The 17,557-nt window shown below is 43.7% G+C and overlaps 1 protein-coding gene across 1 annotated transcript; it reads left to right on the top strand.

The window, feature by feature from the left end:
• Positions 1-3,849: 3,849 nt before the first annotated feature.
• LOC109871368 (rho-related GTP-binding protein RhoE-like) lies at positions 3,850-14,222 on the top strand. Its single transcript, XM_031806144.1, has 5 exons — positions 3,850-4,361; positions 4,475-4,562; positions 10,084-10,193; positions 11,145-11,270; positions 13,207-14,222. The coding sequence occupies exons 1-5, from the start codon at positions 4,257-4,259 to the stop codon at positions 13,447-13,449; spliced, it is 672 nt and encodes a 223-aa protein (XP_031662004.1). The 5' UTR covers positions 3,850-4,256; the 3' UTR covers positions 13,450-14,222.
• Positions 14,223-17,557: the final 3,335 nt, after the last annotated feature.

Below are 17,557 nucleotides of genomic sequence, written 5' to 3'. Positions count from 1 at the left end.
AAAAAGATTGTGCGTGTGCGTGTGAAAAACTGAGTTTAAATGTATTTGGCTAAGGTGTATGTAAACTTCTGACTTCAACTGTATATATGCTTAGTTTAATGCACTGAAAACAAACTTAAAAATACCAAAAACGATTTAATCCAATCAATGTTGCTAAGGGGGGGAGACAACCTACAGTTGAGCACAGCTCAATGCTGATTGGTTAATTATTTTCTATATTTTTTAATCAAGGGAGGCCAACTGCTTGCTGGCATCAATAAATCAAATGCTACGGCGGCAACGTGTTATACTCTTTTGGTACAGACAGCATCAGATACATCCAGACAGGAGTAGATACATGGGCTACCCATACTGAGACAGAGGGGCACGGTTTCCCTCACTTGGATGATTTCTCAAGTGAGATTCAGCCACTTGTGAGCGAGACAAAATATACATTATTTTATCATTTCATTTTTGTTATTTGTCAAATAAATACTTCCCCCTGGCATGCATGAATACATGACACTGAGTTTTAAGGGCCTGGCGTTTAGGGCCACGCAGTGTAATTCCAATGGCAGGGTTTTTTACTGACTTCCCACCCGACAGGACATGGACTTTCTAAACTATCCAGAACAGGCCCTGGTGCTGGTGCTTGGTAAAGTATACAGGAGAGTTATTGGCTCGTAATATGTATACTGAACAAAAATATAAATGCAACATGTGAAGCGTTGGTCCCATGTTTCATGAGCTGAAATAAAAGATCCCAGAAATGTTCAACACGCACCAAAAACGTATTTATCTCAGATGTTGTGCACAAAGATGTTTACATCCCTTTTAGTCAGAATTTCTCCTTTGCCAAGATAATGTATCCCCCTGATAGGTGTGCTATATCAAGAAGCTGATTAAACAGCATGATCATTACACAAGTGCACCTTGTGCTGGGGAAAATAAAAGGCAGGACGTCCAACTGTCCTCATAACCATAGACCACGTGTAACCACGACAGCCCAGGCCCTCCACATCCGGCTTCTTCACCTGCGGGATGGTCTGAGACAAGCCACCTGGGCAGCTGATGAAACTGTGGGTGTGCACCACTGACGAATTGCTGCACAAACTGTCAGAAACTGTTTCAAGGAAGCTAATCTGCATGCTTGTCATCCTAACTAGGGTCTTGACTTGTCTGCAGTTCGGGGTTGTAACCGACTTCAATGGGCAAATGCTCTCCTTCACTGGCACGCTGGAGAAGTGTGCCCTTCGTGGACAAATCTCAGTTTCAACTGTATTGGGCCGAAGGCAGACAGTGTGTATGGCGTTGTGTGGGCAAGCACTTTGCTGATGTCAACATTGTTGAACAGAGTGCCCCATGGTGGCGGTGGGGTTATAGTATGGGGAGGAATAAGCTATGGACAATAAACACAATTGCATTTGATTGATGATCATTTTAATGCACAGAGTTAACGTGATGAGATCCTGAGTCCCATTCATCTGACGCCTTCACCTCACGTTTCAGCATGATAAATCATGGCCCCATGTCGCAAGGATCTGTACACAATTCCTGGAAGCTGAAAATGTTCCATTTCTTCCATGGCCTGCATACTCACCAGACATGTCACCACCCATTAACCATGTTTCGGATGCTCCCGCCAATATCCAGCAACTTCACACAGCCATTGAAGAGGAGTGGGACAACACTCCACAGGCCACAATCAACAGCCTGATCATCTCTATGCCGCAGAAGATGTGTCACGCTGCATGAGGCAAATGGTTGTCACACCAGATACTGACTGGTTTTCTGATCCACACCCCTACTTTTAAAAAAAAGTATCTGTGACCAACAGATGCATATCTGTATTCCCAGTCATGTGAAATCCATAGATCACAGTAGGCTGTCATGGGGAGAACGGCTCATAATAATAGCTGAAACGTAGCAAATGGAATGGCATCAAACCATGTATTTGATTATATTATTCTGATTCCCCTCCAGTCATTACCACAACCCTGTTCTCCCCAATTAAGGTGCCACCAACCTCCTGTGCCATAGATTAGGGCCTAAAAAATAAAAAAATCTATTGACTGATTTCTTATACAGTATGAACCGTAACTAAGTAAAATCTTTGAAATTGTTGCATGTTGACGTTGTATTTTTGTTCAGTGTGAGTACAGGGAGGCTGCTGTCTTGGGTCAAGCTCAGCCCCTGGAGCATTCCCAGACAGAGTCGTGGCTGGAGTGTGAGGTTTTGTTTTCATAGAGGTGTGTGCAGTGCTGTCAACAACATGAACCTGGACAATATAATTTTAGTTGTTTACAAAGCATATACATTTGAAAGTCATTGGTATTGATTGATGACAAGAACATTTGTAATTGTTCAGTTCTATGAATTTCTTTTCCATTTCTGGTTGTAAGTATTCACTGTTGTCATATGAATGACTTATTTGGAGTACAGTTTAGCCCCAAATCCTGGAAAACCTTCACCCCAAGTCCAGACTCCCAGCTGATAAAGCAAAGTAGTCCATCTTGTGAGACCTGTGATCTGGGCCAAAGATAGTTGTCAATGAACTTGTGGACAGTAGAGGCTCACATCCGTATTCACATTATAGGACCTACATATTAACTGAAAGCTTCATGACTTATGTAAGAGCCAAAGTCGAAAGGTCAGTGAGTGTTGGATGTTTTGTCTATTTCACAAAAGATACCTTGTGACAAACATGGAAATGCTTCTTTCATCCATGGCACTGAATCTGTGTGTAGTAAACTCACATTTTAGCACACTATCAGAGAGAGAGAGAGAGAGTTTGCCATTAATTCAGTAAACTACAATGGTGTCCTCTATCTTGGTAGGTTACCGATAACAACAAAGGCTGTTCTGTGTCAAAATCCCTTTGTGTTCCACAGAATGTGTTCTGACCACACAATGGAGGCTCTCAGGGAGGAAAAAAACTGTCATCAAAAAAATGCTGATTCTTAGCAAGGCCTCGTATGTAACCTGACAGAAAAGCAATCAGAGTGTGAAAGAGGCTTGAGTCATAGCTTTCCTCAGAGGAAAAGCTGACTGCTTCAAATCACTTCATTACTATGCAAGACCATGTTCCTGTACAGTGAAGCCCACCATAGAAAGGAACTTTTACAGCGTTAGGTCCTCATCACATACCACAATACAGCAACACTCCATCAACACACAACGGCAGTATTATTGAGTGTTACTTCGTGGTGAGCGATGAGTCGAAAGGACTCATAATTCTACATTATGAAGCTGTGTTGAAAACAATGTACTCTACTTGCCCTGCACGGTCCACTTCTTCAAGGAGAGATATCATCTTAAATACCTGCTACCAAAGATACCGCAGCGCTGATTGTAACTCCTCTCAAATCAGAATTAAGGTGAGTCTACTGAGTCTCCTGTGGTGTTTGCTTCAGGACAATATGGCAGCATAGTGGGGGAGGCTCTCCCCTCTCAGCACCTATGCATAACTCCAGCTGTTTTCATCACTCTCAAGGTTATTGATATTCATTGCAGACAAACATCTCATTGGCTTCAGTACTACAGTCGTTAAAGGAGAGTGCACTAGTTTCAACCCCTCAACCCCTTTAAAGTGGTTATAAATATAAAAAGCAAATAAATACAAATATTGAGACCTCATTCCAGACAGCTCATTCAAAGTCCAATAAACACTAATGGGAATACATCACAGGTTCCAAAGGATGACACAATTATTAATTATGTTTGTAGATTATATTCTGATTTACACCTACTGCAAAATAATGTTTTATTGCAATAACATAATTACTATAGGACCTTTAATATTATTTATCAGAAATGGTGTAATTCACTATCAACCAAATATGTATTACAGCTCTCAAATGACAAACTGGTCTGATACATGCGTGCTCGACCTACTTGCGCAACGCCCTCGCTCTCTGACTAGAAATTGGAGTGAATCCTCAATCTCCTGCAAACTCCAGGCTGAGGACCGTTGAGTCTTAAAGGGTCTGGAGCTCTCGGATACAGGACTGGCTATATGGGACGCTACTTGGATGTCACAGTCTTTCACTCTCCTAAGGGATCATATTAATTATTTAAAGGTTTTCTATTTTTACATTTTTTAAGTTACTTTCCCGTCGCGACGTTCTCATTATGTGCAGCTGGCTGCTGCAGTCCGCCCATCATCATACTTGGGAATCTAGAACGTTCGGATGTTCTGTTGATCCCGACTTTATTCTTCTTTAGGACACTTTCTATTTTATGGAAAGACTGAGGACAATATCACAATTCGTTCCAAAATGGATTTAAATCCAAGCGTAAAATGTAAAATAGTTGTCGTTGGGGATAGTGAATGTGGGAAAACCGCTCTACTAAATGTGTTTGCAAAAGATTCATTTCCTGAGGTGAGTTTTATGTGACATATGTCATTTTTTAAACATGATTATTATGAGTTATCAATCAGCTTACAACTTTTCTATGTCTAAACATGGATATCACCATTTTATTTCATCTGTAGGGCTACATTCCCACGGTGTTTGAGAACTACACGGCAAGTTTTGAAATCGATACGCAGAGAGTTGAACTCCGTCTGTGGGACACTTCAGGTGAGGACCCACTGCACGTTATTACCCTTCTGAAAGCCTGCGCCACTGTCACACATGCTGTAGATAATATATACCAGGCATGAAACATCTAGAGTGTTCTACAACAGAAGACAAGCATGAAATCATGATATGCAGTATTGGCCACATTATGTGCTTTACAGTAACAGCCAGCCCCTTTGAGAGGAATGGTCTGACGCTGCCTCTCTGGAATGTGGGAAAGGGGTAGATAGGAGTCGGATAACAGTTATGGAAACCTTTTGTACACCACCAGCATTAGCCTACATCTGAAACGACCCTCACACCCTTGAACACCTGACAATGTGGGAACTCAAACACGGGTGTTGCCTCTGTATAGAATTGTACATCAGTCTTGTGAAATCCACATAGGCTACTTACTGACATACATTTTTGTCCTGTGCACTCTGAAATAAATGCAAACCTTGCATTGGTACCTGTTTTGTATCCCTCGGTCTGTAGGAGAAGATTTGTACTTAATTTCTTTCAGCTGTCTATGAGGAGAGAAAATCTAAAGGGCGGTAACGAAATTAGAGACACTTATTTTCCCCTGGCCAACATACACACATTTTTACTCAGAGAGCTTGGCCTGGCAGGTCCTCTTGCATTATTTGTTTTATAAAGCCGCTCCCCCTCACAGCCTCACACACTCAACAGGAATCCCATATAAAAGGTCCCTGGGGGATCTAACCCAAACACAGCCCCAGGTCTGCACAATCTAACCCAGCCCCAGGTCTGGGGGGGATCGATGTCCCATCCATGGGACGGTTAAGCTAACGTAGGCTAATGCGATTAGCATGAGGTTGTAAGTAACAAGAACATTTCCCAGGACATAGACATATCTGATATTGTCAGAAAGCTTACATTCTTGTTAATCTAACTTCACTGTCCAATTTACAGTAGCTATAACAGTGAAATAATACCATGCTATTGTTTGAGGAGAGTGCACAATTTTGAACATGAAAATGTATAAACAAATTAGACACATTTGGGCAGTCTTGATACAACATTTAACAGAAATGCAATGGTTCATTGGATCAGTCTAATACTCTGCACATACACTGCTGCCATCTAGTGGAAAAATCTAAATTGCACCTGGGCTGGAATAATACATTATGGCATTTCTCTTGCATTTCAAAGATGGTTTAAAAAAAATCAAAAGAACAGTTGTTTTTTTTGTATTTTCTTTTACCAGATCTATTGTGTTATTCTCCTACATTCCTTTCACATTTCCACAAACTTGAAAGTGTTTCCTTTCAAATAGTACCAAGAATATGCATATCCTTGCTTCAGGTCCCGAGCTACAGGCAGTTAGATTTGAGTATGTCATTTTAGGCGAAAATTGAAAAAAGGGGTGGATCCTTAAGAGGTTTTAACCCAGCCCCAGGTCTGGAGGGGATGTAACCTTAACCCTGCCCCAGGTCTGGAGGGGATGTAACCTTAACCCTGGGGGATCCAACCTTAACCCTGCCCCAGGTCTGGAGGGGATGTAACCTTAACCCTGGGGGATCTAACCTTAACCCTGCCCCAGGTCTGGAGGGGATGTAACCTTAACCCAGCCCCAGGTCTGGAGGGGATGTAACCTTAACCCTGCCCCAGGTCTGGAGGGGATGTAACCTTAACCCAGCCTCAGGTCTGGAGGGGATGTAACCTTAACCCTGGGGGATCTAACCTTAACCCTGCCTCAGGTCTGGAGGGGATGTAACCTTAACCCTGCCCCAGGTCTGGAGGGGATGTAACCTTAACCCTGCCCCAGGTCTGGAGGGGATGTAACCTTAACCCAGCCTCAGGTCTGGAGGGGATGTAACCTTAACCCTGGGGGATCTAACCTTAACCCTGCCTCAGGTCTGGAGGGGATGTAACCTTAACCCTGCCCCAGGTCTGGAGGGGATGTAACCTTAACCCTGCCCCAGGTCTGGAGGGGATGTAACCTTAACCCTGCCCCAGGTCTGGAGGGGATGTAACCTTAACCCTGCCCCAGGTCTGGAGGGGATGTAACCATAACCCAGCCCCAGGTCTGGAGGGGATGTAACCTTAACCCTGCCCCAGGTCTGGAGGGGATGTAACCTTAACCCTGCCCCAGGTCTGGGGGTTCTAATCTTAACCCTGGGGATCTAACCTTAACCCAGCCCCAGGTCTGGAGGGGATGTAACCTTAACCCTGCCCCAGGTCTGGGGGATCTAATCTTAACCCTGGGGGATCTAACCTTAACCCAGCCCCAGGTCTGGAGGTAATTACCTGCTAAACTACAGTTGCAGATGCCTCTAGCCTGGACTGGTTGGGTGTTTGGGCTGCTCTACCTCCCTGGGTCTGTGTACTGCTCTGGGAGGAGAGGGAGTAGTAGTGGGAAAGAGAAAGGGGGATACCTAGACAGTTGTAAAACTGAATGCATTCAACTGAAATATGTCTTACTCATTTAACCCAACCCCTCTGAATCAGAGAGGTGTGGGGGGCTGCCTTAATTGACATCCACTGCACCCGGGGAACAGTGGGTTAACTGCTTTGCTCAGAACATAAGATTTTTACCTTGTCAGCTCGGGGATTTGATCCAGCAACCTTTCAGTTACTGGTCCAACAGTCCTACCCACCAGGCTACCTGCCGGTCAGGGAGTCCTCTGGGCTGGTTGGAGACGTGTGTGTGTGTGTAGAGAGGGGGTAGTAAGGGGTTGAGGGAGTGCTTTGGGCGAGGTGAAGGGGTGTGTGTAGAGAGGGGTGAGGGAGTGTGTTGGGCTGCCTCTCCTCTGCTCTGTGACCTTAAGCTGATTGTGGCGTCCCTTAGGTCTGCCCAGGACACGACTCCGTGATTACACCACAGCTTCAGGAAGAGCTGACACACCAGGGCTGATACACCAGGGCAGTCCTCACCACACACACCAGCCCTCACCACACACACCAGGGCTGACACACATCTAAGGAGTTCTACTGGACCAGCAATCCCCTCCCTCTCATCACAACATGATGGTGTGATAACGTAGATATGGTGGAATTGTTTTGATAACCTTGTGGATAGGGTGACGCGTTTCGAGATACATGATAGTGTTGTTTGTTATCACAAACGAGTCTCATGTGGAAATTCGAGTACCGCAACTACATATAATGGGTAAAGAGCCTCCAACAGTTTACCACCTTCTCTCTCTCTCTCTCTCTCTCTCTCTCTCTCTCTCTCTCTCTCTCTCTCTCTCTCTCTCTCTCTCTCTCTCTCTCTCTCTCTCTCTCTCTCTCTCTCTCTCTCGAGTAGACATCTATTCTAGTGATTAATTGAACATCGTCCCATATCATGGTAGCCTCATTATACTGCACATGCGATGTACAGTAGTTTATCTCCTAGGGATATCAGTAAAGATACTGGATCTTAATTTGATCACCCTTTTGCAGAAGAACTTTAAAACGTGGAAGGAAATTTAAAACGTGTAGCAAAAATGCTTCTGAAGTTTAATTTCCACTTTGAAATGTCAGACTTGATTTACAAAAAATGTATCAACCACTACAAAAATATCCATTGATTATAATCTACATAATTATTCACATTTCCTGTTGCCGATTGAGAATTTTTTTCTGCTGTAGAAAACTAGCTCAAATTAAGATCCTACAGCAGTTGGTGAGTTCACTGAAATATAGGGTTACCCAGATGATCTTGTCTAGTTCCCTTCTCATCACATAGTACCCTACTCATTATTTCAGAGCTTTCTGGAGCAACCTGCATGAAGAATAGCACCTGAGAATAACTCTGAAAGGTCATTAGAAATGCATGGGACTCCAGTGTTCTAGGTTCTGTATGTGGATCAATGTAGTAGAGGAATCCCCCCCCCCCCCCCCCCAGTGGAATGTCAGTGGTCGGACCATGTCATTGGTCAGGGAAGTGGTTATATCCACCCCTGTGGGAAATCTCCAGGAGGATATTTCTCGTCTCTCCTGTAAGCACAACTATTACTTATTACTGTATGTAATAGTTATGTGCATTGACTTGGGTTGGTGTGCTGTATTTCTGTAGCCCCTAACCCACCTATCTGATCGATGAGCTGTATGTTGAATGAGGAATAATGCCTTAGATTAGTTTGATGACGTTGTTTTATCATGTACACTTTATCACGTCTCACAGCGACAGATACATTTACTGTACTTCGAGCCTAAAATTGCAATTTCTTACAGTCGGTTAGGTTTACCCCATTTTTTTAAATCACCTCAATCCTACAACTCTATTTTAATGTTCCTATGGAAAATCCTTCATACCAGAGTTTTAAACATTCCAAATCCCACACGTGTTCTGGTCGAGCCATTTATCAGACCTTAAGGTGGGCTATGAAAATAGGGGCCTCAAGGCTGTTTGTTTAACATAAGGAATCTGACTCGCCAGACTTGAAAATATTTCTGCATTGTTTACATCTGCTGGTGTAAATTTGTTGGTGGAGAAACGTGCCGGGAGGGGAATCCATGTCATACCACAGCATATGATTTATAGGCACTCTACCATGTCCAAATATTCAAATGGGCCCACTGGTACAGAAGTTTACTCCTGAGAATTCAAACTGAGTTTAATTGTGTTGAGGTAAATTAGAGTGAAAATTGAAAAAGACAGATGGTGATGGTGCCATTGGTGTTTTGGTCCAGAGTGGGACCATCTGGATTCCATTTGTGAATCAAAACATTTCTGGTTTGGGTGGGGGCAGGCGTTGTAAAGCCAGCTTCAGAAGTAATGGATCAGGTTTTGAGTGATTGTTATGACTTCAAGTCATGATGTGAAAAAGCATACTTTAACCCCGCATTCTTTAGAATTCAATGGCACAATTCAGGAACCTAGGTTATTCTACATGGCTTTGTATTCTAAAGGAGAAAGGCCTTTGGCATGGAACCCTTAGACAATTACACAAATCTCCTTTCTGAGAATGAGAAGCTGTTTCCTACAGTAGAGGCTGTATGTGTGAAATATGGTGTTTGGATTAAAGGTAATTTATAACCTGTATGAGGAGAGGAGCCCCCCTCATGTTGTAACTCAAATACCACCCTACTGTGGGAAACTAGAAAATCCCCACCATTTTTCAGACAGAGGCACAATGGGGAGATGGGAACTTCCAGACATTAGTGTTGGTTTGGTTTCTTTACCTGGGATGCAACCTGACCCAGTCCACCACAGAGCTTCAACAGCCCTAAAGATTCTCTGCATTCCACACTACACACATTTGTCCCAAGAAAACCTTCAGGACATGAGGTTATGTTACAGATTGTTTAGTGTGCAGTATGTACGTCACAAGTGTATATTTCACTGGTAAAATACCTCATATAATTTTGTATTAGTTGGATTCTGTAACTTTGTTTCTACTCCTGTTTGGAATGGGAACCACTGCAGTTTGATCAGTCTCTGCAAATAACATTGTCATTGTTTGAATCAACGCATCTATGGAAAGGTACATGTTGGTTAACTTACAGGAAGTTGAGGAAGTACAGTGACCCAGTTACCACAGACCCTCTTTTACTTGACTAACAACATGGTGACGTGTTTGAATTGCAGGCTCTGCATACTATGACAACGTGCGACCTCTCTCCTACCCGGACTCTGATGCAGTCCTCATCTGTTTTGACATCAGCAGACCAGAGACCCTGGACAGTGTACTGAAGAAGGTGAGTGTTTTGGGGTGATATAGCAGACTCTTGTTCTGGAAGATAAGCTGCCTTGGTGAACAATGGCCTGTCCCAATGGCATTTTCATTCAGTCCCCTAGACCCTCTCTAGAAAGGCCTGTTTCTGGGTCAAGGGACCTCTGAAAAAACAAATTCCGCTAAAAACTAGCTTTACCAATGAGAGGAGACTAGAAGTAGGGCTGTACCAATTAGGGGGTACTAGAACTAGGGCTGTACCAATGAGAGGAGACTAGAACCAAGGCTGTACCAATGAGGAAACTAGAACTAAGGCTGTACCAATGAGGGGGTACTAGAACTAAGGCTGTACCAATGAGGAGACTAGAACTAAGGCTCTACCAATGAGGGGGTACTAGAATTAGGACTGTACCAATGAGAGGACTAGAACTAGGACTGTACCAATGAGGAGACTAGAACTAGGAACGTATCAATGAGGGTGGTACTAGAACCGTATCAATGAGGGGGGTACTAGAACCGTACCAATGAGGGGGGTACTAGAACTAGGACCGTACCAATGAGGGGGGTACTAGAACTAGGACCGTACCAATGAGGGGGGTACTAGAACTAGAACCGTACCAATGAGGGGGGACTAGAACTAGAACCGTACCAATGGGGGGGGGGGGGGGGACTAGAACTAGGGCTGTACCATTGAGAGCAGTGGCGGGGAGGAATGTGAAAACAAACTCACGTGAGGCTCAGTAGTAGTCAAACCGGCCTTGTTCACACATGGTCTCCCAGATCCCAGACACGGCTATTGTGGGTCTCAGTGCCCTTTGACCTGGCTCAGTATTGTGCCAGCTGAGAGGAGGAGGGTCCAGTTAGAGGTTCTTCCCCTGGAGAGAACATAATCCAACCAAGCTTTTTTGCTCTCGGACCCCGCTCAGTAGGGCCCCAGTCTCGGACTAATGCTTTCCCTTTTCTTTCCTCTGTATAGTGGAAAGGAGAGATTGAGGAATTCTGTCCCAACACCAAGATGCTGCTGGTGGGGTGCAAGTCAGACCTACGCACCGACCTTTTTACCAAATCTCACTCTGGCCATACCCCAGTGTCCTATGATCAGGTGGGTGTCAAGGCTTTCTAAATGTCATTCAAGATTATGGACTTAAACATGATCCAGTATTAAAAGCGCTGGGAACAATTTGTAATATCAAATCAAATCAAATGTATTTATATAGCCCTTCGTACATCAGCTGATATCTCAAAGTGCTGTACAGAAACCCAGCCTAAAACCCCAAACAGCAAGCAATGCAGGTGTAGAAGCACGGTGGCTAGGAAAAACTCCCTAGAAAGGCCAAAACCTAGGAAGAACCCTAGAGAGGACCAGACTATGTGGGGTGGCCAGTCCTCTTCTGGCTGTGCCGGGTGGAGATTATAACAGAACATGGCCAAGATGTTCAAATGTTCATAAATGACCAGCATGGTCGTATAATAATAAGGCAGAACAGTTGAAACTGGAGCAGCAGCACGGCCAGGTGGACTGGGGACAGCAAGGAGTCATCATGTCAGGTAATCCTGGGGCATGGTCCTAGGGCTCAGGTCCTCTGAGAGAGAGAAAGAAAGAGAGAAGGAGAGAATTAGAGAACGCACACTTAAATTCACACAGGACACCAAATAGGACAGGAAAAGTACTCCAGATATAACAAACTGACCCTAGCCCCCCGACACAAACTACTGCAGCATAAATACTGGAGGCTGAGACAGGAGGGGTCAGGAGACACTGTGGACCCATCCGAGGACACCCCCGGACAGGGCCAAACAGGAAGGATATAACCCCACCCACTTTGCCAAAGCACAGCCCCCACACCACTAGAGGGATATCTTCAACCACCAACTTACCATCCTGAGACAGGGCCGAGTATAGCCCACAAAGATCTCCGCCATGGCACAACCCAAGGGGGGGCGCCAACCCAGACAGGATGACCACATCAGTGAATCATCCCACTCAGGTGACGCACCCCTTCCAGGGACGGCATGAGAGAGCCCCAGTAAGCCAGTGACTCAGACCCTGTAATAGGGTTAGAGGCCAGAATCCCAGTGGAAAGAGGGGAACCGGCCAGGCAGAGACAGCAAGGGCGGTTCGTTGCTCCAGAGCCTTTCCGTTCACCTTCCCACTCCTGGGCCAGACTACACTCAATCATATGACCCACTGAAGAGATGAGTCTTCAGTAAAGACTTAAAGGTTGAGACCGAGTTTGCGTCTCTTACATGGGTAGGCAGACCGTTCCATAAAAATGGAGCTCTATAGGAGAAAGCCCTGCCTCCAGCTGTTTGCTTAGAAATTCTAGGGACAATTAGTAGGCCTGCGTCTTGTGACCGTAGCGTACGTGTAGGTATGTATGGCAGGACCAAATCAGAGAGATAGGTAGGAGCAAGCCCATGTAATGCTTTGTAGGTTAGCAGTAGAACCTTGAAATCAGCCCTTGCTTTGACAGGAAGCCAGTGTAGAGAGGCTAGCACTGGAGTAATATGATCAAATTTTTTGGTCCTAGTCAGGATTCTAGCAGCCGTATTTAGCACCAACTGAAGTTTATTTAGTGCTTTATCCGGGTAGCCGGAAAGTAGAGCATTGCAGTAGTCTAATCTAGAAGTGACAAAAGCATGGATTAATTTTTCTGCATCATTTTTGGACAGAAAGTTTCTGACTTTTGCAATGTTACGTAGATGGAAAAAAGCTGTCCTTGAAATGGTCTTGATATGTTCTTCAAAAGAGAGATCAGGGTCCAGAGTAACGCCGAGGTCCTTCACAGTTTTATTTGAGACGACTGTACAACCATTAAGATGAATTGTCAGATACAACAGAAGATCTCTTTGTTTCTTGGGACCTAGAACAAGCATCTCTGTTTTGTCCGAGTTTAAAAGTAGAACGTTTGCAGCCATCCACTTCCTTATGTCTGAAACACATGCTTCTAGCAAGGGCAATTTTGGGGCTTCACCATGTTTCATTGTAATAGGCAGAGCTCCTGACTGATTTCAGTGTTGTTCCCTCTCTGTCTCAGGGCTCTAACATGGCCAAGCAGATCAGTGCTCCGTACATCGAGTGTTCGTCTCTGCAGTCTGAGAACAGCGTCAGGGACCTCTTCCACGTGGCCACGCTGGCCTGCGTCAACAAGGGCAACAAGAACGTCAAACGCAACAAGTCCTCCAGGAGCACCAAGAGGATCTCACACAGCAGACCAGACCTGCCCACCGTGGTGTCAGACTTCCAGAAGACTAAAACTAAGACCTGTGCTGTTATGTGACTGGGATGATGTCATTAGAGAGACTGGGAGACACTGTGAACATGCTAATGAGCATTTGAATTTTGTACAACCATGAAGAGCTTTATGCACTATTAGTGTGCCAACTGAATGAGGGATGGTGTTGAGATGGTGAAAACATCTACGTTATACCCTGCTTTTTTACACGCTAGGGGAAGCATAAAAACAAGGTGTAAATGAACACGTCATGAACTAGATGTATCCCAGACAGTCGTCACTAAAGAGCTCTACTTTTATTCTCAGCTTGAACTTGAATCCTATGGTTTAGAACACAGGCAGGGTTGAAGAATCCTGACTATTGAAAAGCATCCATTTCTGAAGTGTTGCAGGTACCAGTGTTTTGGGGGTCTGCTGTTTTCAAGGATCCTGTGTTCTTCCCAGTAATGAACCGAAATTGTTGTGAGGAGAGACAATGAAGGATATGAGAGCAGTTAGATTGTGTAATGTACAGAGAAGCAATGATGACAACCAAGATGTTGTCTGAGCAGAATTGATGCATGTCACGTGTTGTCACCATTTACATTTCCTTTTTTCTTAATGTTGCCCTTTTCTGAATCTCTTTATTACAATGTATTATTCTAAAACAATGTCAAAATAGTTCATTTCAGAACTGTCAATTTGCCATGTTTAAATGTACTGTAGTCATGTAAATGTGGTACATGTTTGAATTTATACTTATGCACGTATAAGCCCATCATTAAATGCCTCAGTGCTGCATTTATTGACCATTGGGAAGTACATACTTTCCTACTGAATTTGCCCGTTTATAAGAACTAGTGGTCTATCCGAGACACTGGTCTTGAGTTTTTAAATATTTAGGGCCTTGGAAGCTCATTCAGTTCCTGTGGACATATATGGAAGTGTCGACGTCTCTGGATTGTGGGTTTTCCTATGAAAAGAGTAACTACTGTAGATAAGATTGGTCCTTGGGTTAGTGAAGAGAGACATTTACTGTGAGTGACATTCCTACACTTTCTGCCTGTCACGCTGGCCTCGTTATCAGAGCTGTGACTTTGCTGAAGTCTTTCACTCTCGCCTCTCCTCTGTTGGCACGCTGCAGGAGTTCTGGTCACATGATGACACACTCTGGGTGAACCTTAACTATCCCTCAGCTCAGCTGCCTGCTGGCTGTCTGTCCTACCAGCCCCAGCCCTTCTGAATCTTTTAGGAGCATTAAGAGTTGGGTTTCTTCTGCTTGACATTTGGGTGTTTGTTTAAGTTATGTATATTTGCTTGAGAAAAACCTCACCATGCCAAACCAGACATGTAGTTTGGGAACTGTATTTGTAAGGTAGTGACTGACAATATTATTCTTGTTCCTAATGAGGAATCAGTGAAAACACCCAGGCAATACCTACATGAATGCCTTGATCACGTCAAATGCGGCCTAATGTGCTGAAATATGTCAAAACATGGGCCAATTCTGTCCAACAATACGATATAGATGCCTCAATGATACATGAGGATATGAAACCGTTCTCCTGAAATCAGGTGACTACTGTGATGCAACATATTAAGAGATTGTGATGGGGATATCCTTAGCGTTGCTATTTTCGCACAATATATTGCTGTTTGTCAGAAACAGCAGTTTACAATAACCAGGACCCAAGTACCATAGATGGGACCAGTGGTCTATGTCATTGAATTATATTGGGTAAATGATTGCTCAGTGTGTAACATGCATCAGTGGCTCCATCAACACAGAATCGCTGCATTTTTATCAGGATTGGTCCTGTGTTGTGGTGTCTAATCAATTCCCCTAACGGTGCCCCATTCAAGGTGATAAGAAAGGTGACTTAGGGAAGTCTGTGCTGTATAATATGGAAGAGAAGGCTATTTTTATGTCACAGAAAACCTAATGCCATATAGAAGTTCTGCCTCGTTGAAATACAAAAAAGGCCCGTTTGTCTTTTGTGAGCATACAAATCCATGCCGTTGAGCTAATGCTATGGAGAGTATGGTGATAACAGAATACATTTACCCTTGCTTTTGTATTCATTGTGGTTAGATTCGGGGTAATAGAAAGAGATTGTCTAAATTGCAAGCCTTATTCCACCACCCTGGTTTTCCTCTACTGCAGTGATACTTGTAATATTGTGAAATAGCCTAATCTTTACAAGCTTATCCAAATGAGTTCAATTGATTGGTTGATCAGAATTCCAACTCTTTAACTTGTGTCAAAATGTAAACCCGAAGAACCTCTGGTTGCTTCACATGGTGCCTATGGTATGTATCTGTTCAGTGTAGTTTCTCAGCAGTGGAGAGATACTAAACCACATAACAATAGCTGTTAACAGCAAGTTCAACTTCATATTAGTTCTCATTAAATCGTACATAATTTATGTTATTATAAAATGGTAGGCCTACTTTGAAAGGTAATGATATAGAAACTGAATTGCCATCCAGAGGATTTTGGTGATCAAATATTTTTATCGTTGAGCCTAAACTGCCAGCTTGCAATTGCACACCCCATTGCAATATTAATTAAAGCACTAAGCCACTATTCTGGCCTACTGATAAAATGCTTGTTAGCCATATAAAAAAATAAAACGCTGATATTTACACCGCCCTCATTTAATTGGATGTACAAATTGATACACACATTTATCCCATTACAAAGATATTGATAATGTGTTACAATGACTAGGGGCTCTATTCAATCTGAATCGTTGAAGCGTCACAAGAAAACACGGTAGAAATGTAAAGGTCATTTCATATTGAGACGACGACATCTGCAGCTTTTACCTTGAACGCAGTCTCCACTAACGCGGGAACATTGCCTTTCAATTTTCAATAACGCTGAATTTCCACGATATGGATTGAATATACCCCTAAATGTGAAGATACATTGGCCACACTCTGGGTTTGCCATCAGATTTGGACCCATGCCTCATAAACTGTGTTGAGTGATAACAACCTTATAAATGCATATGGCTTCACAGGTGCGGCAGGGTAGCCTTGTGGTTAGAGCGTTGGACTAGTAACCGAAAGGTTGCAACTTCAAACCCCCGAGCTGACAAGGTACAAATCTTGTCATTCTGCCCCTGAACATGCAGTTAACCCACTGTTCCTAGGCTGTCATTGAAAATAAGAATTTGTTCTTAACTGACTTGCCTAGTTAAATAAAGGTAAAATAAACAGGCCACCTGTTGTTTCACACAACAACGCCACATCTCGTAAAGCTTTTACCAATGTCAGCAAAATGGACGAATAGAGGGTCGGACCTAGAGTTCTATTCAAATTCCATCAGGGGACATGTGTGAATGGATTCTGACAAAAGACAGCTTTCCTCTGAATAGGCTTGGCTGAGTGAATGGGGAAATATTCTGTTTGGGCTGTTGAGAAAAGAATCCCCCACAGACACGCCCAGATTTCTCAAGACATGACAAAGACTGAAGATAGGATATTTACATAAGCCTGAATTCTCAACAACAACAAAAAATGACATGAAAAACATTATGTAACAAGATTATGTGTACCTAATATAGTGCATATATGTCTGGTGCTGGATTTGTATTTCATCACCTGCTTGAAAGATCACAGTGAATTTATATAATAAACTTTCCTTCTTGCCTTTTGCAGTCTAGCTCATCTCAGTCAAATTGCTGTTGCCATTTACAGTAAATCTGTCAATCAGAGCAGCAATATTCTACCCATCACATATTTTCACTTCACTGTACCTCTCATTTTCTCTGCTTAGTCCCCTTCTGTACTTCCTGTTCAACCACGACTGTGGGGCCACGCACAACTCCATCACCATCATCAAGTTTGTTGACAACGCGATGGTGATAGGCCTGATCACCGACAACGATGAGACAGCCTACAAGTAGGAGGTCAGAGACCCGGTAGTGTGGTGCCATGACAACAACCTCTCCCTCAACGTCAGCAAGACAAAGGAACTGATCGTGTCCACATCACCAAGGACTTAACATGGTCCTCTCACATCAGCACAGTCGTGAAGAAGGCCAAACAGCGCCTCTTCCCCCTCAGGAGGTTTAAAAGATTTTCCCCTCAGATCCTCAAAAAGTTGTACAGCTGCACCATTGAGAGCATCTTGACTGGCTGCATCATCGCTTGGTACGGCAACTGC

Source organism: Oncorhynchus kisutch, linkage group LG26 (assembly GCF_002021735.2).
Source record: "Oncorhynchus kisutch isolate 150728-3 linkage group LG26, Okis_V2, whole genome shotgun sequence".
NCBI lineage: Eukaryota > Metazoa > Chordata > Actinopteri > Salmoniformes > Salmonidae > Oncorhynchus > Oncorhynchus kisutch.
The sequence above is the reverse complement of the archived record's forward strand: the minus strand, read 5'-3'. Positions and strand labels throughout refer to the sequence as shown.